The 27,073-nt window shown below is 39.3% G+C and overlaps 2 protein-coding genes across 10 annotated transcripts in view; both read left to right on the forward strand.

Annotated features, from left to right (window-relative positions):
* LOC127650622 (NACHT, LRR and PYD domains-containing protein 3-like) overlaps positions 1-27,073 on the forward strand; it is a 527,629-nt gene that overhangs the window by 474,352 nt on the left and 26,204 nt on the right. The gene's annotated exons all lie outside the window — the stretch shown is intronic.
* Positions 1-27,073, forward strand: part of LOC127650628 (NACHT, LRR and PYD domains-containing protein 3-like) — an 857,046-nt gene that overhangs the window by 467,986 nt on the left and 361,987 nt on the right. For 4 of the 9 annotated variants that reach the window (XM_052136180.1, XM_052136175.1, XM_052136176.1 and 1 more), the window contains 4 exons: positions 7,300-7,407; positions 13,042-13,158; positions 13,255-13,371; positions 23,200-25,014. In XM_052136180.1, the coding sequence (XP_051992140.1) occupies positions 7,300-7,407; positions 13,042-13,158; positions 13,255-13,371; positions 23,200-25,014 (2,157 nt within the window). Of the gene's footprint in view, positions 1-5,742; positions 5,900-6,318; positions 6,400-7,299; positions 7,408-13,041; positions 13,159-13,254; positions 13,372-23,199; positions 25,015-27,073 lie in introns of those variants that run through there. The other 5 variants (XM_052136177.1, XM_052136178.1, XM_052136182.1 and 2 more) reach the window with 3 other exon arrangements.

A 27,073-nucleotide genomic window follows, 5' to 3' on the forward strand; every position in this document is an offset into this window, starting at 1 on the left:
TTTTTTATTATTTTTTTAAAAAATGCAATTGCATGATTTGGCCACAAGAGTGCTTCACTGTCCACTTTAGTTCAGCTGAATAAACTAAATCTGATGGTTTTCTGTCCCAACAAGTACTTTCACCACAATTTACTGAGAAAAGCTCAAAAGAAATTGTAGATAATAAAATAACATAATACAAGTTTTTAGGTTTTATCTTTGCCTTAAACCCCCATTATAGCAGGGGAACACGTCCTGTCAGCTGAAGATGTGACTGTCAGATACTGTTCCCCCTGTGTTCAATAAGAGAGAAAGCTCACACAAGTATTACATCAATAATGAATGTGGGAATTACAGATAATATATATATATATGGACAAACAAACAATATCAATCTCATAATTACAAGTATGTAAAAAACATTCAACTTGATCATTTTTGGTCTGTTAGTTCCTTCATTATGTCTCACTGAGATTGCTGCACACAGAAATGTCTTTATCTTTGGCCTTCTTACACACATATGGTGGAACCACCTTCCACAGGCATCACAGGAGATCTGTAGTGCAAGAAACTTTTAATAATTGTGTTATAATGTAAACATCAATGTTAAATCCTATTTCACTAACTTATTATTATCTTATTATTTCTACTCTAACAGATCATAAAGCTTTCAGTGTTCATATTAAATTCTCTAATACAAGTTGTTTTACTAAAGGATCTTATTGGAAACTTAACAATCCACTGCTACTATATGAGGAAGTAAAAAGTAATCTCTGGTTGATATGTAGCTTTTGGGATAAAGCCAATAAGGAGATGCATTTTCTTCAAATTGGGAACTTCTGAAATTTGAGGTCAGTAAATATTTAAGGAGATTTGGCAGCCGTATAGCCAAACACAAAAGAGCTGAAGAATTCAACATTATTGTTGAAATAACACAATTTGCAAATAAATGCCCAGACAGCTTATTGGATGAAGAAAAATTATTATTATCAGATCTGCAAATCAAACTAGATGAACTATATAGAAAGAAAGCTCAAGGTGTGTTTGTCCGATCAAGGAGACGCTGGCTCGAAGAAGGTGAACAAAATTCACAATACTTCTTTAATTTAGAGAGACACAATCTTAATAACAACATTAGTAAATTACATTTGAATGGGGTTGTAACAAAGGACCATAAACAAATTTCCAATTACTGTTGTGAATTTAAGAAAATATATACATCTAATTATTCTCAAACAGTATCTGATGCTTTTCTGAGTTCTATAGAGGTGAAAACTATTGATGAAAATGAACTTTGTGATATGCCAGTTTCTGTTGAGGAAGTGATAAAGGCAATTAATCATTTCAAAAGTAATAAATCGCCAGGCACAGACGATTTGACCACAGAATTTCATGAGCAATTTACTAAAGATTTGGCCCCTTTTTTGCTTAAGATGTTTAATGAAATTATTAGTAATCAATGCCTTACACCTACCTTGAATCAAGGGTTAATCACATTAATACCCAAACCAAAAAATGATTGACTTATTCTGGATAACTGGTGTCCAATTAGTTTACTGAACAATGATTATAAAGTATTTGCACTGATATTCGCTAAAAGACTCAAAGCTGTTTTAGATTCAGTTATTGAAGAAACACAATCTGGCTTTATGAGGAATATATTACAAACAACATTAGATTAGTTTTAGATATGTTGGATTATCCTGAATTTAATGTAGATAATGGGTTTATTCTTTTTCTTGATTTCTGTAAGACCTTTGACTCCATAGAGCATCAGTTTATTTTTGAGTCACTTACAAAATTTGGTTTTGGAAATGTCTTCACTAGGGCAATTAAAACCCTTTATAAGAACAGCAGCAGTTCAATTAAATTGTTATTTGGCACATCTAGTAGGTTTAATTTATCTAGAGGGATTATGCAGGGTTGCCCTGTCTCTCCATATTTATTTTTGATAATAAGTCAACTGCTTGCTAATCATATTAAAGCCAGTACGATTAAAGGACTATTGCTGATAGAGAACTAGTTATAACACAATGAGCAGATGACATCACCCTCTTTCTCCAAAATGATAACCAAATACCCATCGCAATTAAAGTAATAGAAGAGTTTTCTAAAGCATCTGGTGTTTATTTGAATGTAAAGAAGTGTGAACTGATGCGGTCAAAGAATGTTCAGTGGCATATTATTGTATCATTCCAGTCAAAACAGAAGTTAAATACCTCGGAATTACAATAAATAAGCATCAACAGAATAGAAGTTCATTACATTTGAATCCTATTATCCAAAAGACTCGGAGGAAGTTTAATCAATGGCTTTTAAGAGACTTGTCATTAAGAGGGAGAGTTTTGATTTCTAAAGCTGAAGGAATATCCCGGTTAACTTATACAGCTATGGCTCTTCAGGTTGATGATGAGATATTGAAGGAGATTGATAAGATGCTTTTTGATTTTGTTTGGAAAAATAGGATGCATTATATAAGAAAAACAATCGTAATGAGCTCATATGAAAATGGTGGTCTTAATTTCCTGAACTTACTTTAAATAATACATTTAAAATCAATTGGATTGAACACATAGTTTAAGTATCCAGTATCTATTTGGAATATTATTCCCCTCCATATTTGATCTAGTTTGGGTGGCATAAATTTCTTCCTTGTTTGCAATTTTGATATTAACAAAATACCTGTGAAACTTTCTGCATTTCATCGTCAAGCTTTTCTAGCATGAGTTTAATTTACAAACACAACTTTTCACCTCACCAGTACTTTATCTGCAATAATAAGGACATTCTTTTTAAACAAAAGTCTATTTTCTTTGAAAACTGGTTTCGAAATAATATTGGTTTGGTGGACCAATTATTCAACACAGATGGCCTTCAGTTTACTTATAAGGAATTCATGGCAAATATAATATTCCCATACCACCAAGGGAATTCACAACTATCTTTGGTGCGATTTCTTCTCAAATATGAATGTTGTTTAAACAGCAAAACAGATTAGATTACCAGCAGCTCCCACCCCTCTCACCAAATAACTCCCTTGTTGGTAAAATATGTTTCTGCTGTCGTTACAATAATCATGACAGATCGATAAGAGCCCTTTTCCAGCAGGATGTTGTTTGAAATCAAATGTAATTGCATATTGGAGTCAGTTTGTGAGTGATGTTGACTGGAATAAAGTCTGACTTCTGCCCAATCGCTAACAAACAAGGTTAAAGAAGTGTCTTTAAACTCCTTCACAGAATATACCCTGATAAACATTATTTAACCCAGTTAAAAAAGGTATAGATGAAAGTTGTAGCTTTTGCCAGCAGAAGCCAGAGACAGCTGTTCATTTATTTTGGCCCTTATGTGTCATTTTTTGATTTTATTGTTGGAAATGTTGATGAAAATGTTACATTACAGTGGAAAGATGTTCTTTTAGGTATTATTGTAAACTCCAAAGATAAACAAACCCACATTTATTTTATATATTATTTTATTTTAATCTAAATTTCAAATTCATAAATGTAATATTTTTACAGTATTTAATAATGAAGTGAAGCATTATATTGAGTCAATATTGCCCTCGAAGACAATTACTTGTCTCTGTGGCGGGTTTCATAGTGTCGGCGCAGATTGTATTCTTTGAACACGGAGACTGTTTCTTGACAGATGAGGCAAACAGCCATTTCTTTGCATTGAACAAAAAAATAATCACTTGTCCACTTTTGGTTAAATACCCTGCATTCTGAATCAACTTTTCTCTTTCCCAACCGTTTGGCCATTTTGTTGTCACTTTAAATTTTCTTGCTGGATCGCGTGCACCCGCTCGATCACGATGGAAGGTTAATCCGGGTGAATCTAACAAATAATTTGGCTACTTTAATAATTATAACTAAGGGAAATTGTATTTTGAATTGTAAAAATATTTCTCTGCATGGCATTGTTCAGAGGGCCGGTCCAAATGTGGGGGCGGGCCGTAATCGGCCCGCGGGCCGTAGTTTGGGGACCTCTGCAAGGCATCTGAGCTATTGATATCTGTGTAGAACAACTGAATAATCTTACGAACATTTTCACCAAACCCATACATTTGTAAACATTTAAAAATAAAATAATGATGCGGCATATCAAACGCTTTATAGAAATCTAAAAATAAAATAACCCCATCTTCTGTTTCTTTGTTAAACTCTAGCAGGTCTAAAACCAGTCGAATATTATTATGTATAGATCGGCCTCTAATAAATCCAGTTTGTGTCTCCCCAATAACTTTAGATAAACCAAGTCTCAAGTGATTGTTAAATATATGGGTTCATAGTTTATAGTCATTATTTAACAAAGTTAAAGGTCGTAAATTGTCCAACAGTCTAGGGTCCTTCCCCGGTTTGGGAATAAGTGTGATTAATCTTGTCTCATTGAGATAGAACCGAATTATTAGATATTTCCTGAAAAGTTGCAAAAAGAAATTCCCTTAATAAACCCCAAAAATTACGATACAAATTTGATGTAAAACCACCTGGTCCAGGTGATTTATCTGATGACAATCACATGACCGCAGAATCAAGCTCTTCAGTTGTGAACTCTGCATCACGTCATTTTCAATTGTTCATCTATTTGAGGGACAAATTCACCAATTTCTTCAAAAAGGGAATTCGGATCTAAAATGAATGAAGAGGACGAGTACAGGTTCTGAGAAAAGATGGCGATTTCTTTTGCTATTAATGTTGCATCAGAACATTCGACACCATTAATGATTCAAGTTTTAATAGTGTTTTTTCCTGACGCTTTTTCTCCAGCCTACAAAAATAAGCAGAATTTCCCCTTTTTCCATCATTTATCTCTTGATCTAATGTTTGCCCCTCTGGCTTTTCTCATATACATTGAATCTAATTGTGATTGCAGAGATAATAATCGTGCTGTATCATTCTCTGTCAAACTGAATGTGTTAGAACATTCATTTATTTCTTTAATGAGAGATCTCTTCTAAAATATAACATCTGTTTAGTTGTTTACTGTAAGAAATAGATAGTTGACGAAGTTTGTCTTTAAAGAATTCCCATTTACCTACCCAGGAAACAAGACTATTATCTCTAATAATATTTGAAACAGAGTTTCAGAAGAGATCTCAACAATGTCTTATAGGAATATGATTATTAATGTGCAGTTTATTTATTGGTGTTTTCTCAAGAACTGTTTTGTGCTACAGCAGGGGTCGGGAACCTCACCATTCACCAACACATGATCGTTTAAAACTTTCTAGTGACCATTTTCCAACAGTAAGTGCGATTGCTTGTAGGTTATAAGTCATTGTTCACTTGTCGTGATACTTGCGTGATGGCAAATGGAGACGGTAAATGTTTGGATTTGGGGAGGTGCTTATATAAGATTTTTTTTATCACATCGCTATTTTAATTACTTTTTTGTTTAATTTAAAGTGTAATTTGAATTTAGAAATGACTTTTTAAGTTTTTCATGTTTCAATAAATTAATGTAATTTTTAAAGCTAAATTATTCACTGACACTCAGCAGGGGGGTTCACCATATAATCCGATATCACGATATTTTAAATGCGATTATCATTCAAATATTTTTTACATATCACCCAGCGCTAAAGTGGTTTAGAACAACATGAGGCTGAGAAAATGATGACAGATTTGTAATTTTGGCTCAACTATCCCTTTAAGAGCATGAAACACCTGCTGCACCTTTAAATGTTGTTTGTCTCTTTCAGACTCCTCCTCCTCAGGTGACAGGTGAACGTGAAACTATTAAAACAGGATCCATTTAGTGACAAGAGCAGAAAATTACAGGACGAGAGAAACAGAGAAAAAGTTTGACAGTTTTTGTTCCACTGAATCGTCTGAAACAATCAATAAATTCATTGTGAAGTATTTTGTAGGTGATATTCTAGTCAGTAAAGAGGAACATCAACAGTTCTTGACAGGTGAGTACTGAACTGCTGCTAAACAAACCAAAACTCACAAGACAACAATAATAAACCTTTCAAACTATCAGCTACAGTAAGACATCTAACAGATATCTAAGTATTAATCACAGCAGAACAAACAGATACTGAGACTTTTGCTCTTTTATCTGAATTGTCAGTATGTGTTCAGTTTCTTTGGCACTGAAATGTTATTTCTTCTATTGACTTGAAACGTTGCTTTGTTTTCTTCTGTTGAGTCTTCTGATGTTTTCTCTTTATGCTGGTGTTTAACATGTCATAAAAGCTGACAGTCTGCAATTGAACCTCATTGATTCATTTCTAATGGAATATTCTAGAGGACAAATAAAAACAAATATGTGTCAGTATTGAACAAATAAACACGTCACAAATATAGATGATGTCCCGTTTGTTGACAGGTGTTCAGTGGACTGTTCAGATGATGTCATGGACTCCACAAAGGATCTCAGTGGACAGACAGACACAGGGAAGGTCAAGAGGTCAGAGGATTTCAATGCTTTAATAAAATACACTGATAGATATTTCTGATATGCTGCACAACACTACAGTATAAAAACACTGAGGAGAAATGAGAACAGACTGGATTATCTCAAGTATAAACATGTGAAACAGCTTTAGGGTAAAGTGAGATCTACAGTCAGATGACAGTGAGACCGGTTTGATTCAGTCACAGACAGAACTGGAGAAACCTGTACAGTCAGACACAAACCGTCACCCAAGTTGGAAAATGTCCCTTCGGTGGGTAATACTGTGGAGGGTGCAATAAGTAAAGTCCACAAATGGTGGTAAAACTGTGGAGTTTTTTCTATATAAATGTTAAATAAGATCAAACAATGTATGAATACAATCATAAAGACAAGTACAGATGAAGGAAAAACAACTTCCTAAACATCAAACTTAACCTTAAATAACATCATTAATATCAAACATAAGATGATTTATGACATCTCATAAACACTTTGATACTTACAGACAAACTTCTATAAATGATTGAAAAGATGATTGACAGATTTAAGACAGCTGTCATCAGCAGATATCAGCATCAACTGAGTAAAACCAGATGCACCACATAGTGACACAGAAATAAACTACAGAGAACAGAACAAAAGTCTTTCCAGCTTTAGTGACATTCAGATCAGATCTGCTGTGTAATGTCATGTGCTCAAATATATCTTCATCAAATAAGCAGAAGTGAAATTGCTGAATGTTGAACTAGGACTGTGTATTAAACATGAGCAAACACTGGAAAAGAACATGTTACCCCCTTGAAGAAGAGAGAAATATTGGGAAGAGTAAAACTGAGAAACTGATGAGAGTAAAAGAGTGTTTGTGAGAGTTTGTAGTTTTTAAAACAGTGTTTAATTGCTGTTGTGTTTTAGTGTCATTCATGGAGAATCTCCTGAATCCAGCTGTGTGTCCATGAAGAGTGACCGGTCAATGAATCCTCCACTTAAATTCAGTTCAGGAGCCCCTTGTGCTGATGTGAGGTGAGGACTCTCATGTTGACTGACAGTATGAATGTGTACACCACAGTCTGAGGGACCATTAGAAAGAATCCAGTGTAAAAAATATAAATCTAAAAGGAAATATGCAATTATAATAAAAATAATGAGTCCTTCTACAGCTGATTGCTTTACTGTAACAGTTTCATTGGCATCTCTTCACAAGAGCTCATCTTTATACTGTACAGTAATATCATGTGAACATGACAGAGATGATCAGACATGACAAGAGATTGTTCCTCAGGTTTATCACAGGACATACAGTCTGCTGGAGATCACAATGTTACTAAAAAAGGACATGTTGACTATATGTTACAGTATGTTTCCACCTGTGCTACAGTAATCTGTGTTTGATGAAGAATATGTTGTAGGGATATGTGTTGACACTTTTTCACTTTTGTTTGACATTATTTCAGTGACACTTAAAAACTGAAGAAATTGTCTCATACTACATTGAATACGACACAATAAAGAGGCTGTTTATGTTTTTAAAGGAAATCTGGTCTCAGTAAAAAATACAAGATACTTAAAAAACGTACTAAACTTACTACTTAAAAGATTGTTCTGCACCAAGTAAAGTTTCAGCACTTGATGAATGTTTTCCCTTCTGCTCTAGTGTGTGATGGCCGCAGTGTTTGTGTGTTTACTGTTACTGTTAAGAATGTTGCCACGATGCCAACATAAAATACTGCCTTTTACAACTTGGTGAACAAAACTCTGCAGCGTCAGAATATAAGATCCAGGAGAAAGTAAATAAGACAGAAATATAATACTAATATATTAATCCTCAATGTACAGAATTCTCTATGTTTGTTCTTATAATGGAGAGGAGCACAGAATAAGCGCTAGGCGGAGTTAAAGGGCACCTATTATGGCATTTAAAATGTTCCTAATATTGTTTGGGAGTCCCCAACAACAGTTTTACATGCATGCAATGACAAAAAAACACTTTTGTTGTCTTATAATATGCATTTATGTTTACCTGATTTGCTCACCGACTCCCAAATGATTCGTTCAACGACTCATTTTTCCAAACCCCTCCTTTGCGTGACGCTAATCTGCTGTGATTGGTCAGATCACCCAGTCAGTTGTGATTGGTATACTCTGTGCAGAGATTGTCGGAAACGGAACGCCCATCACCGCTTTGTAGTAAAAAAATCAAAATCAGAGAAGGAATTTGAGTTGATTTATGTTAGCGATCATAGCCCAAAGTTCGGTGGTAAACACCGAATCAGTTATTGTTTGCGTTAGCCCAACGCATAAACATATTGGTAAAGCACTGCATTACTACAAGTTATTACTCTATTCTTTATGACAACTCCAATAACATCGACAAACATTTCACATATTTCAAAAACATTGACATTGGAGACCTAGAAGCTGCGCTGAGCGTAACGTACACAACACACACAAATACTTATTAAGCATGCTAAAAAACACATAAAAGCAACAATTATTAATAATACTTACAGGTTGTGATTCGGAGGAGGAAGCTGATCCAAATAAACTTGGTACTGAACCTTCCTTCAGTATCAACCGCTCATGAATCCACACTTGAAAGCATTCATGTTACGTAAAGCAATCGTCATTAAAATGACGCTGAACACAGCACAAGGTTCGGCGATACTTGTGTGGTATAGTTGTAAATATAAACTCTAGCCACTGATTCTTCACATGCTCGTCCCTGGGCAGTGAAAAAAAGGTCGCTTTTGATATGCACTTCAGAACACAGCGTCTTGTTGTCGACATGATGTTTTAAAGTTTTCCCTGCTGTCTGCGCGCGCAATGAGTGGGCGCGGCCAATTTGATAACTTTTCGTCTTGACGTCACAACGAAAAGGAAAATGACTCATTGGAAAAACGATTCATTACATTGACTCAGAGTCGTCTCCTACTTTTGAGAGACAATAACTTTTTACAGTGAACTTTCATATATAAAACTTTGCAGGATGTTTTTGTTCACTTAAATCTATGTTACACACTACATGAAAGGTAATTTTCAAAATTCCATAATAGGTGCCCTTTAAGAATAGTTGCCTGAAACAAATGAAACAACCTTGCTCCAGCCGAAGACTGCAAAAGGCATTCTGCAGGCACAGGTTCAAGCGTTAACGTCTCCGTTTCCTTCATTTGTTGGACAAATCTGTGGAATTTTGCTGCTTCTTAAATTATCCCTCAAACAGGAATGAAACCATAGACTCCGTCAGACCAATTGCAACAGTCTCTCCATCCACATCATTGTCTATAATATAAAAGAGATAATGAAATGTACAATTGAATTACCCATCAATTAGAACCATGCACTAAACCAGTGTTTTTGAGGCTGAAACACTGCACCACTGCCTGTATAACAATATGCCTTTTAAAATTAATACAATAATATATTTGTGTCATCAGCAACATGGCACCTTCCATTAAACATACAAGGTGTGTGAGAATCAGCAATGTTCATCTGGTTAGCATGTATTTCAGAAGTCTCATGTTCGGACTGTTTGCACACAACTTTTCAGAGAAACTTCAGGAAAACTACAATCTCCAGTGTGCTGCTTTTCACTGTCCTAAACCAAAAATATTCTCAAGATGGAAATAATTCAATGTAAAATGAGATGTAGTCATTTTCTCTAAGTGACCACTGCTACTAAAAATAATAAATCTCATTCCGTTTCTGTCACTCATTCAATGTTGTGTCGATGTAGTGACACTAGGGGTTTCTCTTGAGAGCCCTGAACACCTCCCATTCTTTGAGAAAAGGCCAATGAGAATTGGCAAGTGGAATTTGCATGCCTCTCCCCCAGACATGCCGGTATAACAGGAGCTGGAATGCCCACTCCATTCAGATTTTTCTTCGACGCAGAGCGGTTGTATTATCAGCGAGCTTAATACTACTTGTGTTCCATTCACCTCTTCAGAAGCGTATGCTGTTGGATATATGGCGTATTTCCAGCGGCTTTCTGTCCTTCTGCACGACAAGTGCAGATTTTGCCCCTGGGCACTTCGACAGCACTCAAAGAGTGTATATTCCTGCTAAGAGAATATTTTCTCTATTAGAGCACACACACTGATGTTGAACGTCTTTTTAAAGACGTGTCTGTGAGAAATATAAATTGTACATGCTGTGTTTAGTTTGACATCTAACTCTGTATGTATTGTTGTAGGTTTTTGCCTTAATCTGTGAAGAATCACTCTCAAATTCTTAGGTTTTGATTCCAGAAAATTTGACTTTATTATTTCAACCAATAAAGCCGAGTCATTCTGCAGAGCAACTAACCAACTTGGGTTTCGTTCACTTAAATACATCTCCTCAAACAAGGTGGGGCTTATCCTTTTTTAAACATGCATTATCTATCATCCTCTTCTTTGACTCTGGTCTGACCATATTAAGAAGTAACAGAACCACCTTTGGAAGAGATAAATTCTCCCAGCGGTCATGAGAGCCCCCAAGTAATGCTATTCCTGTTTTTGCACATACCTTCAAATGTCACACATATATGGAGCACACATTCCATTACGACCACCGGCCTTCATGCACACTCAGCAAACTGTATGTTTGCCTGTCAGATATAACTGTGGTACAAATCAACAATGTTTACATTGATTATACCTGATGAAACCTACAGTATGTGTGTATGTATCTGTATGTATGTGTGCTAACCACAGAAGCACACCACACGCTCGAAGAGTCCATGACCTTCCTAGATGCTGTTCGTTTCTCTTATCTTATCCTCTTTTGGAATGTTCTGTGCTCCAACAAGCACATACTCCTTTTTCATGAGCTAAATATCTCAGTTAAAGACGTAACAAATATCTAGGACTGTCGTATATGATTTTGTTCTTGTACTATTCCGGTATCAATAATTTCTTGTCCTTGAGCATGCAAGCCTTGCTGTCACTTTTGTATTGGTTGTTCTTTGTTCTATGAAAGGTATAAATATTATGCTTGCTGTAATAAACTCTGAGTAGATTGAATATAGACACTGTGTGTGTTGTTGTTCCTTCTACTTCCTTTGCGAAGTCTTCACTGCATCTGAATCGCGTAGCCGAGTCAGATGTTCCTGGCCAGCCACCTTGATGGGTTGGAAAGTGATAGCAGTGCATCAGCCCTTGGATAGACCTTGCATTTCTACTGGCAGGAGGTCCCCTAAAGCAAGTGTCCAGATGTGTCGTAGTCACAACAGATGCCTCCAAATTGTGCTGGGGCTCCATGTGCAATGGGCACACAACTGGGTTGGCACATCAACTGCCTAGAGTTATTGGCTGTACTACTCCCCCTGTGGAGGCTATTGCCGTTGATCCAGGGCAAGCATGTGTTGGTCCAGTCCAACAACATAGCAACAGTAGCATATATAAATGGCCAACGTGGCGAACAATCTCGTCGCATCTTGCAACTTGCCCAACATCTCCTCCTCTGGACGACGGCAGACGTGCTGTCACAGCAGGCAATGCTCAGCTGACTTGGAGTCGATTTGGAAAAGCACAGGAAGACCAGTTCGCTTCTCGAGAATCCTCACACTGACTGCTCTGGTATTCCCTAACAAGAGCCCCACTTGGGACAGATGCACTGACACACAGCTGGCCCCGGGGGCTACGCAAATATGCATTCCCCCCAGTGAGCCTTCGTGCACGGACCCTCTGCAAGGTCAGGGAGGACGAGGAACAAGTCATACTCGTGGTCCCATACTGGCCCACCAAGACTTGGTTCTCGGCCGCTAGAGTAAGTCGAGCTGAAATCCCTCTCCTTGAAGACGGCCCTCCTGATTTCACTCAACTCCATCAAGAGAATTGAGGACCTGCAAGCGTTTTCTTTCAGCGACACTTGCCTGGAGTTCGGTCCAGAAGATTCTCAAATCATCCTGAGACCCCGTAAAAGCTATGTGCCCAAGGTTGCCATGACTCCCTTCAAGGATCAGGTGGTGAGCCTGTAAACTCTGCCCCGGGAAGAGGCAGACCCAGCCCTGTTTATTGCTGTGTCCGGTGCATGCTTTGTGCAACTATTTGGATCGCATGCAGAAATAAAGAGTTTATGCTGCTGACTGAAGGGAGTATTAGAGAGAAGGGGAGCAATAATGATCACTTGTAATAATAGAATAAATGTCTATCAGAGGGATGATGGCACATCCACTGTTTGCTTACCCAGTTTTTTTATTTAAACCACCTAAATCATTTAAATCAGAGTTTAAAGTAATGGAGCAACAGCATTCAAGTTAATCTAGATTATCTGTGAAATTTAAATCACCATTAAATGTATTTCAAGTGTAACCCTAATGAATTTTAAACAAGTTTTAACAGAATTATAAGATAAACCTTCATTTAATCTAAGTTTAAGAATAATTTGTATTGGTGTAACCCACTCTAACACTATTAAGACTATGAGCCAAATCGCTAGAGAGGGGAGCGGCACATTCCCTAGTGGGATGATGTCCATCTCCTTTTAGAGGGACAGGTCTACCCCAAAAACCCATCAAATACTCTATAAATCTGATGCTATTCTTCAAACACCACACAGACATCCAGTTTTGTCACATTGTGTTGTCATATGCACAACTGTTGAAGAAGAAGAATTTAATTGTCTGCATGAGGTTTAAATGAACTAATGTGAACTCCTGTCTCTATTCTGTTTAAGTCAACTCCATATGAAGAGATCAGACTCACCAGAGTCCAGCTGTGTGTCCATGAAGAGTGACCGGTCCATGAAAGAGCCATTATATTTTAAGCGTGAAGACACATCAACTGGTCTGAGGTACAAAATGTTTGTCAAGATAGATAGAGATACTGTAGATTATTTCTATGTCAAAGTAAACCATCTATATGAACTCTTGTCTCTATTCTGTTTAAGACAACTCCATATGAAGAGATCAGACTCACCGGAGTCCAGCTGTGTGTCCATGAATAGTTACGCGTCTATGGAGAAGCCATCACATTTTAAGAGTGAAGACACATCAACTAGTCTGAGGTACAACATGTTTGTCTGGATAGGTCAATTAGTACTATGATATATTCACAATATAATGCACAATTTCTTTTTCTTTTTCTTTTTTTGGCCAAACTTTCAGTTGTGGACTGTGATTATACATGTTTTAATGTGTTTAAATTAAATTAATGTGTTTACTATGGACAGAGACGTGGAAAAAACTTCTCATAATTATTTATTTAAACAAAACGTTAAATATATTAACACATTTCTGACTTCTTACCAATTTATTTTAATTCACTCACGCAATTGTTTCATACTCAACAGATTTCTACAGAATAATTAGTTCACACAGAGACCTTGGTCTTCTTTAGTATTCACTAGGTTTATCAAAAGAGCAACCGCAAAGGAAACTATGCCACAATGTGTATGTTTTCTGTGCTACTAGTTTCAAGTATATATTTAGAATAAATGACTGCACCAAGGAGAGGACATAGTTTCACTAATAATTGTGTTTATTTTGCACAAGGCAATAAATCGTTTTAATTCTTTTGATGTTATTGGAATACATAACACATCAAAATCAGCACAAATCTTCACACTAAACTGAAAAAGGCTGTTGCAGCTATTTCATTAATTTTACAGGAAAAAACATTACAAAAATAACGATAAAACACTGCAAAAAATGATTGACAAAATACAAAAGTACACATTTAGATGGTGTTTGTTTTAAGCCTACTATACTCCGTCTGTTTGCATCTGTAGATTTCTTCTAAATAAAGCAAATCGTCTCGGGTTACATGTGTAACCCTTGTTCCCTGAAAAAAGCGGAACGAGATGTTGCGCTGCTAAGCGCTACGGGGAACAGCTTTCGCTGTGAGCCGAGCTGAATAATGTGTGGAACACGTCAATGAACATTGACCGGAATTTATAGCCTCGGCTGATGTAATCATTAGATGCACCTGAGGCCAGGCTATAAATAGATACGTCACCAGGTGTCGTCAGATACTTCTTTTTGAAGAGCAGTCCTGGGACGTCCCAGTGTGGCAAAGCAGCGCAACATCTCGTTCCACTTTTTTCAGGGAACAAAGGTTACACATGTAACCCGAGACGTTCCCTTTACAAAAAGCTTCACTACGATGTTGCGCTGCTAAGCGCTACGGGGAACGCAATACCCACGCCGCCGCACTTGGGGCTGTCCGGACCCCTACGGTTGTGCAGTGTACTCACAAAAACGCGAGAGGTCTCAGACATGAGCTTGAGATGTCGACTCAAGGGCATAAGAGCCCGGAGTAGCATAAACATCTAAACCATAAATTTTTTGATGAATGTGTGCAGAGAGGACCAGTCTGCCTCATCACAAACTTGTTCAGGCATGAGCTGAGATGTCGACTCAAGGGCATAAGAGCCCAGAGTAGCAAAGCATCTAACCCACAAAGTTCGATGAATGTGTGCGAAGAGAACCCTATCGCAACACAAACTTGTCATAAAAACTGATGAATGTGAGCGGAGAGGACCAGCCTGCCGCATCACAAACTTGTTTAGGCATGAGCTGAGATGTCGACTCAAGGACATAAGAGCCCAGAGTAGCAAAGCATCTAACCCATAAAGTTCGATGAATGTGTGCGAAGAGAACGCTATCGCAACACAAATTGTCATAAAAACTGATGAATGTGAGCGGAGAGGACCAGCCTGCCGCATCACAAACTTGTTTAGGCATGGGCTGAGATGTCGACTCAAGGACATAAGAGTCCGGAGTAGCAAATCATCTAAACCATAAAATGTGATTAGTGTGTGCGGAGAGTGCCAACCTGCCGCACCACAAACTTATTCGGTGTCAACTCAAGGGTGTAAGAGCCAAGAGTTTCAAGAACATCCAAACTATAAAAGTTTAATGAATGTGCGCGGAGAGGACCAACCTACCGCACCACAAACTTGCTGCAGAGGGAGACCTCTAGCCAAGGCTTTAGAGGAGGAGAGCCCTCTGGAAGAGTGCGCCCTAAAACCTACTGGCAAAGCTTGACCGCGCGCCTCGTAGGCCCGGCAGTAAGGTCCCTCACCCAAAGTGACAACCCGCTCACGGCTTCAAAGTGAAGAACTGCTGCCCTGACTTTACGCCACTAGCAAATGCGGTGGACATAATTCTGAAGGGCACAGACTGGACAAAGTCTGAGTAGTCTTTAGCTGCTCCGGCATTACAAACGGCAGGGAGCAGAAGGCTTAGAGAATGACTGGCCAAGGGTCGAGAAAGGCACCTTGGGCAGGTAGTCAGGGTGAGGGTGCAAAGAATGCTCTTGGTCCTACCTGGGGCAACTCAAAACAGGCCGGCAAAAGAGACAGAGCCTGTAGGTACCCAAGTCTCCTTAGAGACGTAATTGCCATATGAAAAACTATCTTGAGAGTCAGAAGTCTACCAAACGCTGACTCTAGAGGCTTTAAAAAGGGGGGTCTTACCCTATGAAGAGGTCCTAGCAAGGATGCCTCTTAGAGGGCACCCCGCCCACCAAGGCGTGGCAAACCGAAGTGGAAGCCACATAGAACCTGGCAGTGGCGAGTCAAGTGCCCGCTGACAGTTCTTTCCACAGAAAATCCAGAACTGAAGCAAACTGGCAGTTAGCTGGTTCTGTAATTTGAACTTATTAGAAGGAAACGCATGCAGGCGCATTTGTGCCATGTATGCGCCACCACGATCAGCACCCCCGAGGGGGGGACTGGGTGACTTGGGGAGAAGTAGAGGAGACATTGCGCTATCAACAGAGGCTGAAGAGGTCCTCTTCTGCCCTGTAAAATCTACCCAGATCAGTTCCAAGGGAGGGAGCCCTAGCACTTGCAATGGTCTCGATAACTTCAGGAGAAAGCCCTGTGAACCTCAGTTGGTACCCTACAGGGGCCAAGCATGAAAGGTTTCACAACTCGGGCCGGGATGAATATGCCGCCTGAGCCTGAGAAAGAAGGTCCTACCTGTTCGAATCGCCCAAGGCGAGCCGTCGAGGAGAGATATTAACTCCGAGAACCATATCCTGTTCAGCCAGCGCAGCGCCATTAATAGGAGGCAAGACCCTTGCTGGTGAACATTGCCAAGACTCCCGGGAGCAGAGAAACCGGGGAAAGAAACGCATACAGACGCATTCTGGGTCATGTATGTGTTTTAACGTCCAGACCCAAGGGGGCTGGGTGATTTCAGGGAGAAGTAGAGGAGACATTGCGCTATTCATAGAGGCGAAGAGGCCTAAGATCTCACCCAAACTTGTTCCAAGTGGAAAAAGCCCGGCATTTAAAAAGGTCTCGATAACCTCAGGAGAGAGCCCTGTGTCCCTCAGTTGGTACCCTTAGGGGCCAAACATGAAAGATTCCACAATTTGGGGCAGGGATGAAATATTGCCCTGTGCCTGAGACAGAAGATCCTTCCTGTTCGGCATCGCCAAAGACGAGCTGTCGAGGGACGAGATTAGCTCCGAGAACCAAGCCCTGTTCGGCCAGCACGGTGCTATCAGTAAGAGGCAAAAACCCTTGCTGGCGAACTCTGGGCAACTACTACATTAGGGTGGAGTTCTTAACTCCCCCGTTGGTATTTTCTGTCTGGACCGTAAATCTGCTCCCATATACGGGCATCCAGGGATATAACTGACCTGAGTGACAGGAGCTTGCCCTGGGCCCTAAGGAGAACTCAACGTGTCAGAAATACAGCTGACAAGAACGTGGGTCTCCTTGATGATTTATGTAAGAGGCTACCGCTGCATTGTCCACCCGCACGAAGACATGGCAGCCTCAGGAGGAGGTATTTCAGGGCCAGAAATACAGCCATCAACCCGAGACATTGACTGTGACAACCGAGCTGACGACCCTCCTATCCCCTTAAGCTGGATCTGACCACTTAAGGCCGCTACCCCGCCCATCAGGGAGGCGTCTGTCGTTAGCAGCCTGCGACAACAAGACGCACCTAGAGTGGGACCCAAGGCAGAAAACCAGGGTCTGAACCACATAGAAAGGGAACGAAGCCTGAGGCGCAGTAACCCTATTTAGCCTAGGGGTTTGGCCCTTGGAAGAAATCCCCTGGCTTTTGGCCACAACAAAAACGGTCTCATGAGCAGAAGGTCCAGAGGGATCACTGTGGACGCATTCAGCCCTGAGACCTGGAAATCATTGATACTGATAACAGTGCAACCTTGACCTAGCCTGACTTTGCTCAGGGTGATCTAAATGGACTCAATCCTAGCGGGAGACAGTTGTGCCCGCGATTGAGATTGAACTCCATACGATGCCCGATAGACAGTGTTCTGAGTGGGAGAGAGGACGCTTTTCTTGGCGTTGAGCCTCAACCCCAGAGAAACAGATGAGCTAAGACGATGTCCCTGTGCTGAACTGCCAGTTACTGGAACTGCGCTAGGATCAGCCAGTCGTCTACATAATTCAGAATGCAGATGCCCCAGAGTCGCAAGGAGCCAGCGCTACATCATGCATTGTGAATGTGCGGGTAAAAAGGGCTAGGCTGAGTGAAAGAACCTGACCCTGGAAGACTTCAGCCCCGAAGTGAACCTCAGGAACTTTCCATGTTGTGGCAGAACTTCTAAATGAAGTATAGAAGTGCGTCATAAGATCGATGGTGACCAGCCAAACGAGTTGTAGGGCTTGAGACACGACCGTCTTGACAGGCATCATCTTTGACTTGAACACCCACGGGTAGTTCAAGCTTTAAGATCTAAGCCAGACGCCACCCCTCACCCTCCATGGGAAACGGGAAGTATTTAGTGTAATAACCTAACTCTCTCTCTGGAAGGGAACACATACCATGGCCCCTTTAACCAGGAGATTGAGTTATATTTTTTTTTTACATAAAAAGAGAAATCCGGTTCACGGTAGTGAGAACATGCCGTTGAAACACGGAAAAGCGGAGAGTGAATTAAATCCTGACGCCCTTATAAGACCCACAGAAAATAATATATCCGGCAGAAGTTCCCACGCTGCCAGGATCTCTGGGAAGGGTATTATATTTTAACACTTCCTGTTGAGGGGTTGTCGAGTGTTTCGAGTCCTGAATAAAATGCAGGAACAGCAAAAACACCCAACTGAGAGGAACAGCATAGTGTGCAGAGCAGCACCAGCCTGACCTGCTGCTTGATAAGCCCTTCCCACTAAAGTGGAGGTTGTCCTACAAGGCTTTGAGGGGAGAGAGAGCTTCTTAAGTGACGATGCCGAGCCCGGCGAGAGATAGCCCGCAAGCGTCTCTTCGACCGGCGGCATCACTGAATACCGCCGTGCCTCAGCACCCACCGATAGTCGAATATAATGACGTCGAGGGTATGTGAACACGGGAAGAAAATATATATATATATATATATATATATATATATATATATATATATATATATATATATATATATATATATATATATATATATAATTTTTTTAGGGGTTCTCCATGAGCGAAAAAGCTCTTAATGGAGGTTATCAAAGAAGGGAAGGAACCCATGAGGCGTTCCCTTTCTTAGACTGGAAGATAAAATCTATCCCCTAATTTGAAGCGTTTGGGGGTCTCTTTTTGGCGTGGCCAGACCAATCTGGCAACCGCACGAGTAACAACATCGAGCAATTCCTCCGTAGATTTTTTATCGCGGACGGAAAGCTCGGAGGCGGGAAGAGAATAGCGATCCACCTCATGATCCGAGAAGCGTCGAGATCATGTGAAGAAACAGCTGGGTTTGGGGAGAGAGTGAGAGAAAGGGATCAACCCGTCTCTTGCTCCTAAGCCAAAACCATGCAAGAGCCCCAAGAACGATCTTCTTTTCGAGAGTGCTGACTCCGAAGCAAGCGTAGGCGAGCACGACGCACTCTGCCTGTTAAAGCAAATCGCAGTGCTCGCGCCCACCCTGCTGCAACGCGAGAGCAGCGTGCTCCCAAACAAACAGCAAAAACTGATGTGTGTCGCTCTTCAGCTATAGAGCGAGAAGAGGGAACACGCACCGCTTATGACTTTCAGTCATTCTCTCTTTTTTTAGAAATATATATATATATATATATAATATTTTCTAAACAGAAGAGAAAAGAGAACAAAGAACAAAGTTCACTGCACACTGTCTAACTGATTCTTACTCCTAACAGAGGAAAGAAAGTTTTGACAGGGTTTGTGAAACACACAGAAACAGAATCAGCTCTGAAAAAGAGTTTCTGACGACACCTGGTGACGTATCCATTTATAGCCTGGCCTCAGGTGCATCTAATGATTACATCAGCCGAGGCTATAAATTCCGGTCAATGTTCATTGACGTGTTCCACACATTATTCAGCTCGGCTCACAGCAAAAGCTGTTCCCCGTAGCGCTTAGCAGCACAACATCGTAGTGAAGTTTTTTGTAAAGGGAACAAGCTAATCTGCATATTTAAACATAAGATTTCAGGGGAAAAGACTCTTGATGTATGTCATTAACTGGGGAAGTTCTGTAGTGATATTCTTTAGTTATTTTGTTTATCCTATTCACCTGAATTAGTTAATGCCTAATTTGCATATCAATGTGGCAATTGTGATGACGTTAGACACAAATTTTACTGTATTCACCTGTAGTGTCTCCAATAAGGTACATTAGCCTGTATGACCATGATATATTGCCTTAGCTAAACATTAGCTAACTTATTACGTTAAGCAGTAGTTTATGAGTCATGCATGTTAGCAAGACACAAGTTTACTATATTTGTCTTTTGTCTAATTAGCTGTAAAGTTGAGGCACTGGTAGCTTAGTCTTTTGTTTATCACCACTCACCTCCACACAAGCCAAGAAGAACACAACTGGGATAGGCGCTGGGAGGGTCTAAATATTTAAGTAAATATTTTCATATTGGGACTGAATCTTCCTGCACTTTTTTGGTTCCGATCGGGCGAACGGCCTAAGATTAACACTGAGGAGCCGTGCGGGACAGGCAATGTCTTCCGATGCAGAGGTCCTTCGCTGGGCTGCTGGAGGGGCCATAAGGGTCAGATAAGGTCCCTCAATGCTGGGGCCCTTTTTCAGATAGAGTGCAGCAATAAAGCAATATAAAAGGATTTGCTCAAAGCTTAACCTCAACTATCTCGTAGCCTCTTTCCTCGTCAGGTCAGAAACTCAGGATGTGGTGTGTCTGCTAATGTCTCTTTCCCCATCGAGCTGGAAATGCAGGACAAGGTTGTGTCTACCGGGGGACATATTTTTCCCTTTCTGATGAGGAGAGTGAAATCTGGTGCCTTTCTGATCCTGAAGTGTGATTGGCCACTGGTGTCTGAAGTAGCCACAGTGTTGCCCACCCTAGTGTGGAACTCATTTGCATAGCATAAATTATAGTGTTAAAACAGTGTCTTTAATTTTACCCATGCATTATTTCTTTACCAAACCTCTTTAAATGATTAAAGGCATCGTATGGAATGGATAGAGACCAAACACAATAAGAAATGGTTAAGTCATCGTCCATGTATTTGTTTAACTGTTAATAGGTCAACAATCGTTAACATAAACTGTGCTTTGCATGAAATGGAGTGGATGTGTTGTGGTTTATATTAATTTAAGGCCTTAAACTTAAGGTATGAATAGGTCTCTGTGTCCCTCCCCTGCTGCTGCATACGGGAGGTCTTGAAGGAATTTATGGCAGTTCTTGCTTAAACCTTAGGAATGAGTTTTCTGGGTGCAGAAGGTCCCCCTTCCTGCCCTATAAGTTGTGTCTGGTTGTCTGAACATCTTATCTGATATTGCTGTACATTTGTTTATGTTCATTCACCAAAGATCCAATCACATTGTGGTACATCTTCTTCCACACCGGCAGTTAGAGAGGGGCACTGCCAGAAACTGGTTCCTGGAGTGCCATCTTAACTGATGTTCACCACAATGGTCTTCAATCATTTTTAAATATTCAGAAAATGGAGAATATGTTTTGTGTATACTTATAAACTTGTCTTAATGCATTTCCCCCCTGTCTCTCCATGTTGAACGTGATTGACTCACATGCCAAACTGAACGAATGACATTCCTCCATCTCAATCAGTTGTTCAACAGATTTTCGTTCATGAGTCATTTGCAAACAAGCTTTACATTCAGTATTTTTGAAAAGTGGCTGTAAAATTGGGCATTCACCCTCCACTGTGGCTGGTGGGCAAAAAAGATAATTTCATATCCTGAATTTCCCCACTTGATCTGTGCAGGTTGAAAGCACTGAATTCTGACACAATGTACAGCATTAAAACAGATGAATTATTCACTCAAACACATCATATTTACATATGAAATGAATCACTATATCCACAACATGTATGTAATATTATTACTTACATCTGCACAGACAATGAACCAAATGAACAAGTGAACTTGAACTAAATTACGCACCTGGTCATAATACGTGTAACTTGTGTTGTGAATGCGCTGATTCTGTAAAAAACACACTATACACTCAATGCAATATCCTACACTGGATAAACACAAAAACATTATATCAGTTTCTAAAGTATGAAGAATTCAGAAAACAGCAGATTAACTTCTAAAGTGTCACTTATGGGTGATTCTTCAACTATGGTACTCTTTGAGCTAGACAGTTTCAGAAAATAAAAACATTTCTACAAACAGTTTTTTAGTATCAGTTGGTTTCTCAATCTGTCTAGAAACCTTCCCTTAAGTTGGCTGTGATGATTTGTATTGAATAATATATATATTTTGCCATTTTTATCTGACAGTCCAAGAAAACGGTCATTTCCATCACATCGCAAAATTAGCTGTTTAGCATGAACAATGTCATTTCCACCACAACCTGTCTTTACCACCACATTGAACACCGTGGTGGAAATGACTGTGGTGGAAATGACATTTCCCCCCTTTCCCTCTAAAATATCATGCTATGTTAGCCTGCTAATATTAGTTTTAGAGTTAGCATTAAATATACACAAATTACACATTATTAAATTAAATTTATCCAGTTATTTTTACGTCCATGTGAAATATGAGCAGTTTGGAAATGACGACCAATAAACATAATCTCAGTTTTAATCATATTTACCTTGATTTATTTTCTTTTCATTACTCCCTGAAGAGGTCACCCTTTCACCCAGCCATGTGTTCCACTGCAGAGTTTCTGTTGCTATGGTTACTAAGTATACAAACCTAAAGCAATGATCCCAGGATTCTATTTTGTACAGTGTGGTGGAAATGACAGTGAACCCAAGGGACAAGGGTTCTACTTATGAAAAATATAGGAAAATGTGAATAAATATTGCAATATATAATATGTATAATTGAAATAGACATTATTTTATCATTTGTACTTGAAATCTACATTATTTAAATATTTAATTTAGAATTAAGCAAGGTTGAGGGTACAAAGTCTGGCTTAGGGACAGGGAAAACAGTAATAACCATGCATGAAAGGCCTCATATTATATAATAAAAAGAATGATTGACCCATGATACATTTTTTATAAGTTCCCCTTAGGGTGAAGTAAATGTGACAAAAACAAAAAAGAAGAAATGTTTTTTAGATTTTATTATTTCATCCAGGGACAAGAAAAGTACCATAGTTAAAGAATCACCCTTATACTCTAGTATATTATTTCAGGAGCTCAGGTTTTTACAACAAGGACAGTTGTTCAGTATTGTGTATGTAGTCTGACTTTTATATGTTTGATACATGTTTAAGAATATTTGTTTAAAGTTGGGTTTATTACAGTTCAACACGTATTTTGGCATTTTGCACATTATCGTCAACTAAAATATAATTTTTTTTCAGTGACAAACATTATATGCAATTTTAGATTTGAGTAACACTTAAAATGAATGAAAATGACATGATGAAATATATACTTATTTTAAAGGACATATTTGATAAAAGACTGAAATGACAACAAAAAATTATTTCAATTTTACAGTCACTCGCAACATGTTGAAGTCCAAAGCACATTCAAATCCAATCTGCTGAAGAAGTTTCAGTGTTTGTGTGAGGGAACAGCAAAGCAGGGAAACCCAACACTCCTGAATGAGATCTACACAGAGCTGTACATCACAGAGAGTGAAAGAGGAGAGATCAATAATGAACATGAGGTGAGACAGATTGAGACACAGTCCAGAAGAGCAGCAACAGAGGACACACCAATCAAATGCAATGACATCTTCAAACCTTTACCTGGACAAGACAAACCCATCAGAACTGTGCTGACTAAAGGAGTTGCTGGAATTGGGAAAACTGTCTCTGTGCAGAAGTTCATTGTGGACTGGGCTGAAGGGAAAGCCAATCAGGACATCCACCTCATATTTCCACTTCCTTTCAGAGAACTAAATTTGATGAAGGGCAAAAAACTCAGTCTTTCAGATCTTCTTCAGGTTTTCTTCAGTGAAACAAAAGAAATGGAAATATCCAGAGATGAATATAAAGTTTTCTTCATCTTTGATGGTCTGGATGAGTGTCGTCTGTCTCTGGATTTTCAGAGCAATGTGAGATTGTGTGATGTCACTGAATCAGCCTCAGTGGATGTGCTGCTGACAAACCTCATCAAGGGGAATCTGCTTCCCTCTGCTCTCATCTGGATCACCTCCAGACCAGCAGCAGCTGATCTCATCCCCTCTGAGTGTGTTGATCGGGTGACAGAGGTACGAGGATTCAATGATCCACAGAAGGAGGAATACTTCAGGAAGAGTATCAGAGATCAGAGTCTGGCCAACAGAATCATCACACACCTGAAGTCATCAAGGAGCCTCTTCATCATGTGTCATATCCCAGTGTTCTGCTGGATATCAGCCACTGTTCTAGAGACAATGTTGCATAAATCAAAGAGAAGAAAGATCCCCAAGACTCTCACTCAAATGTACACACACTTCCTGATCATTCAGACAAACATCAAACATGAGAAGGACTATGAGAAGAAAAGTAAAAACAGAGACATGATCCTCAAACTGGGGAAACTGGCTTTTAAACAGCTTGTGAAAGGCAATCTGATCTTCTATGAGGAAGACTTGAGAAAGTGTGACATTGATGTGACAGAAGCATCAGTGTACTCAGGATTGTGCACTCAGATCTTCAGAGAGGAGTTTGGGTTGTATCAGGGGAAAGTGTTCTGCTTTGTTCATCTGAGCATTCAGGAACATCTAGCAGCTCTATATGTGCACCTCTCCTTTACAAACAACAACATGAATGTGTTTGAACAAATCACCAAACAAAAACTCTTCTCTAAAGTTTTAAAGTTGATGAAACAGAATTCATCAAAACAGGTTTCTATGTTTGACCTGCATCAGACAGCTGTGAATGAGACTTTAAAGAGTAAGAATGGACATCTGGATCTCTTCCTTCGTTTCTTTCTGGGTCTCTCACTGGAGTCTAATCACACTCTCTTACAAGAACTGCCGACACAGACAGGAAGTTGCTCCTACAACAAAGAGGAAACAGTGAAATACATCAAGCAGAAGATCAGCGAGAATCACTCTTCAGAGAAATCCATCAATCTGTTTCACTGTCTGAATGAACTGGGTGATGATTCACTTGTGACAGAGATACAAGATTATCTGAAATCTGGAGAAATAAGAGAAACAAAACTCTCCTCTTCACAGTGGTCAGCTGTAATGTTTGTGTTGATGACCTCAGAGCAGACGATGGATGTGTTTGATCTGAAAAAGTTTATTGGAGCACAAAATAAAGCAGATGAAGTTCTTCAGTATCTGCTGCCTGTGATTAAAGAATCCAGATCAGTTCAGTAAGTAACACTCACAATAATCACAACATTGTTCAAACATCATCACATTTAGGCTACAAAGGGGAAATCACACTAAAGTAATTTATCAGGACAGGTAGCTGAACATTCACAATGCTTACTACACACACTTACTAAAGAGATTTTTGTGAGGTTATTTTGAGATCATAGAGGTCTGATCATGGTGTAATGACTTGATGGGGAATTGAATGTCATGAGGTACAGGACTGACAACACTGTCTTCAGTTCAGAACAGTGTCTTCAGATCAGAAAAGTGTTTTCAGATCAGAACAGTGTCTTCAGATCAGAACAGTGTCTTCAGTTCAGAACAGTGTCTTCAGATCAGAACAGTGTCTTCAGATCAGAACAGTGTCTTCAGATCAGAAAAGTGTCTTCAGTTCAGAACAGTGTCTTCAGATCAGAACAGTGTCTTCAGATCAGAAAAGTGTCTTCAGTTCAGAACAGTGTCTTCAGTTCAGAAAAGTGTCTTCAGATCAGAAAAGTGTCTTCAGTTCAGAACAGTGTCTTGAGTTTAGAAAAGTGTCTTCAGTTCAGAACAGTGTCTTCAGTTCAGAACAGTGTATTGAGTTTAGAAAAGTGTCTTCAGTTCAGAAAAGTGTCTTCAGTTCAGAACAGTGTCTTCAGATCAGAAAAGTGTCTTCAGATCAGAAAAGTGTCTTCAGATCAAAAAGTGTCTTCAGATCAGAACAGTGTCTTGAGTTTAGAAAAGTGTCTTCAGTTCAGAACAGTGTCTTGAGTTTAGAAAAGTGTCTTCAGTTCAGAACAGTGTCTTCAGATCAAAAAGTGTCTTCAGATCAGAAAAGTGTCTTCAGATCAGAAAAGTGTCTTCAGATCAAAAAGTGTCTTCAGATCAGAAAAGTGTCTTCAGATCAAAAAGTGTCTTCAGTTCAGAAAAGTGTCTTCAGATCAAAAAGTGTCTTCAGATCAGAAAAGTGTCTTCAGTTCAGAACAGTGTCTTCAGTTCAGAACAGTGTCTTCAGATCAGAAAAGTGTCTTCAGATCAGAAGAGTGTCTTCAGATCAGAAAAGTGTCTTCAGATCAGAAGAGTGTCTTCAGATCAGAAAAGTGTCTTCAGATCAGAAAAGTGTCTTCAGTTCAGAACAGTGTCTTCAGATCAGAAAAGTGTCTTCAGTTCGATTCTAAAAGGATCCAGAAGCCACTGAAGAGAAATGAGCAGAGGTGAAACATGAGAGAATTACTGAAAGGTTTAAAGGTTTAAGGTCATGTCATGAGTGAAGTGTATTTAACTTTGCTCCTCTGTAATGACTGTATTTTCCCTAAATGTGTGTGTCACCTGGTCACTATCAGGTGAGGAAACATCATGGACAGACAGATAGACAACTGCTGAAGTGAGAGGGAATTATAGCTGTTCAGAAAAAGTGACGCAATTTATTTTTAATGAGTGGACACGATCCTTAAAAACTGCAGCAAACTGCTTTCAACAATACTTCATAACAGGCTTCTATAACGACATCCTCTATGTAGAGCTGGTCATGGGCAATTTATTTTTCTGATGTTTTTAAGTTGACAGAACATGTTAAAACACAACAGTTAATGCAAACATTTAATTCATGAAATTCTGTCTTGCTGCTTAAAGAAAATTGATTTAGTCATTATGATGTTCACTACTGCAGATATTTGGGCAACAATCATAAACAGATAAATGAACAATAGCTCAAATCTTTAGAGATCAGAGTAAGTGTTCAGTATATTTGTGTGTTTTCTCCGTTTTCACACTGTAAAGTCGACCTTTTCACTGCACATGACAAACGACCTCCACATTCATTTCCTCTGGAGCGTCACACAGGGGGTGCGTGGAGTGATGACCCATCTGCGGATGTGGAATTTTGGGATCCTATTTGAGAATTTTTGTAAAAAGGCATGGATATTGGTAAAGTAATAAATTATTAATTTAATATTTATATTATATTAATTTTAATATTGTCTCTATATGTTCCCTCAAAATATGGGCCTCATTTGTCCTGTATGCATAGCTATTTATTATTTGTATCACTGTTTAGTGCAAGAGATACGCCTCAAT

This window comes from Xyrauchen texanus, chromosome 10 (assembly GCF_025860055.1).
Source record: "Xyrauchen texanus isolate HMW12.3.18 chromosome 10, RBS_HiC_50CHRs, whole genome shotgun sequence".
In the NCBI taxonomy this organism is placed as follows: Eukaryota; Metazoa; Chordata; class Actinopteri; order Cypriniformes; family Catostomidae; genus Xyrauchen; species Xyrauchen texanus.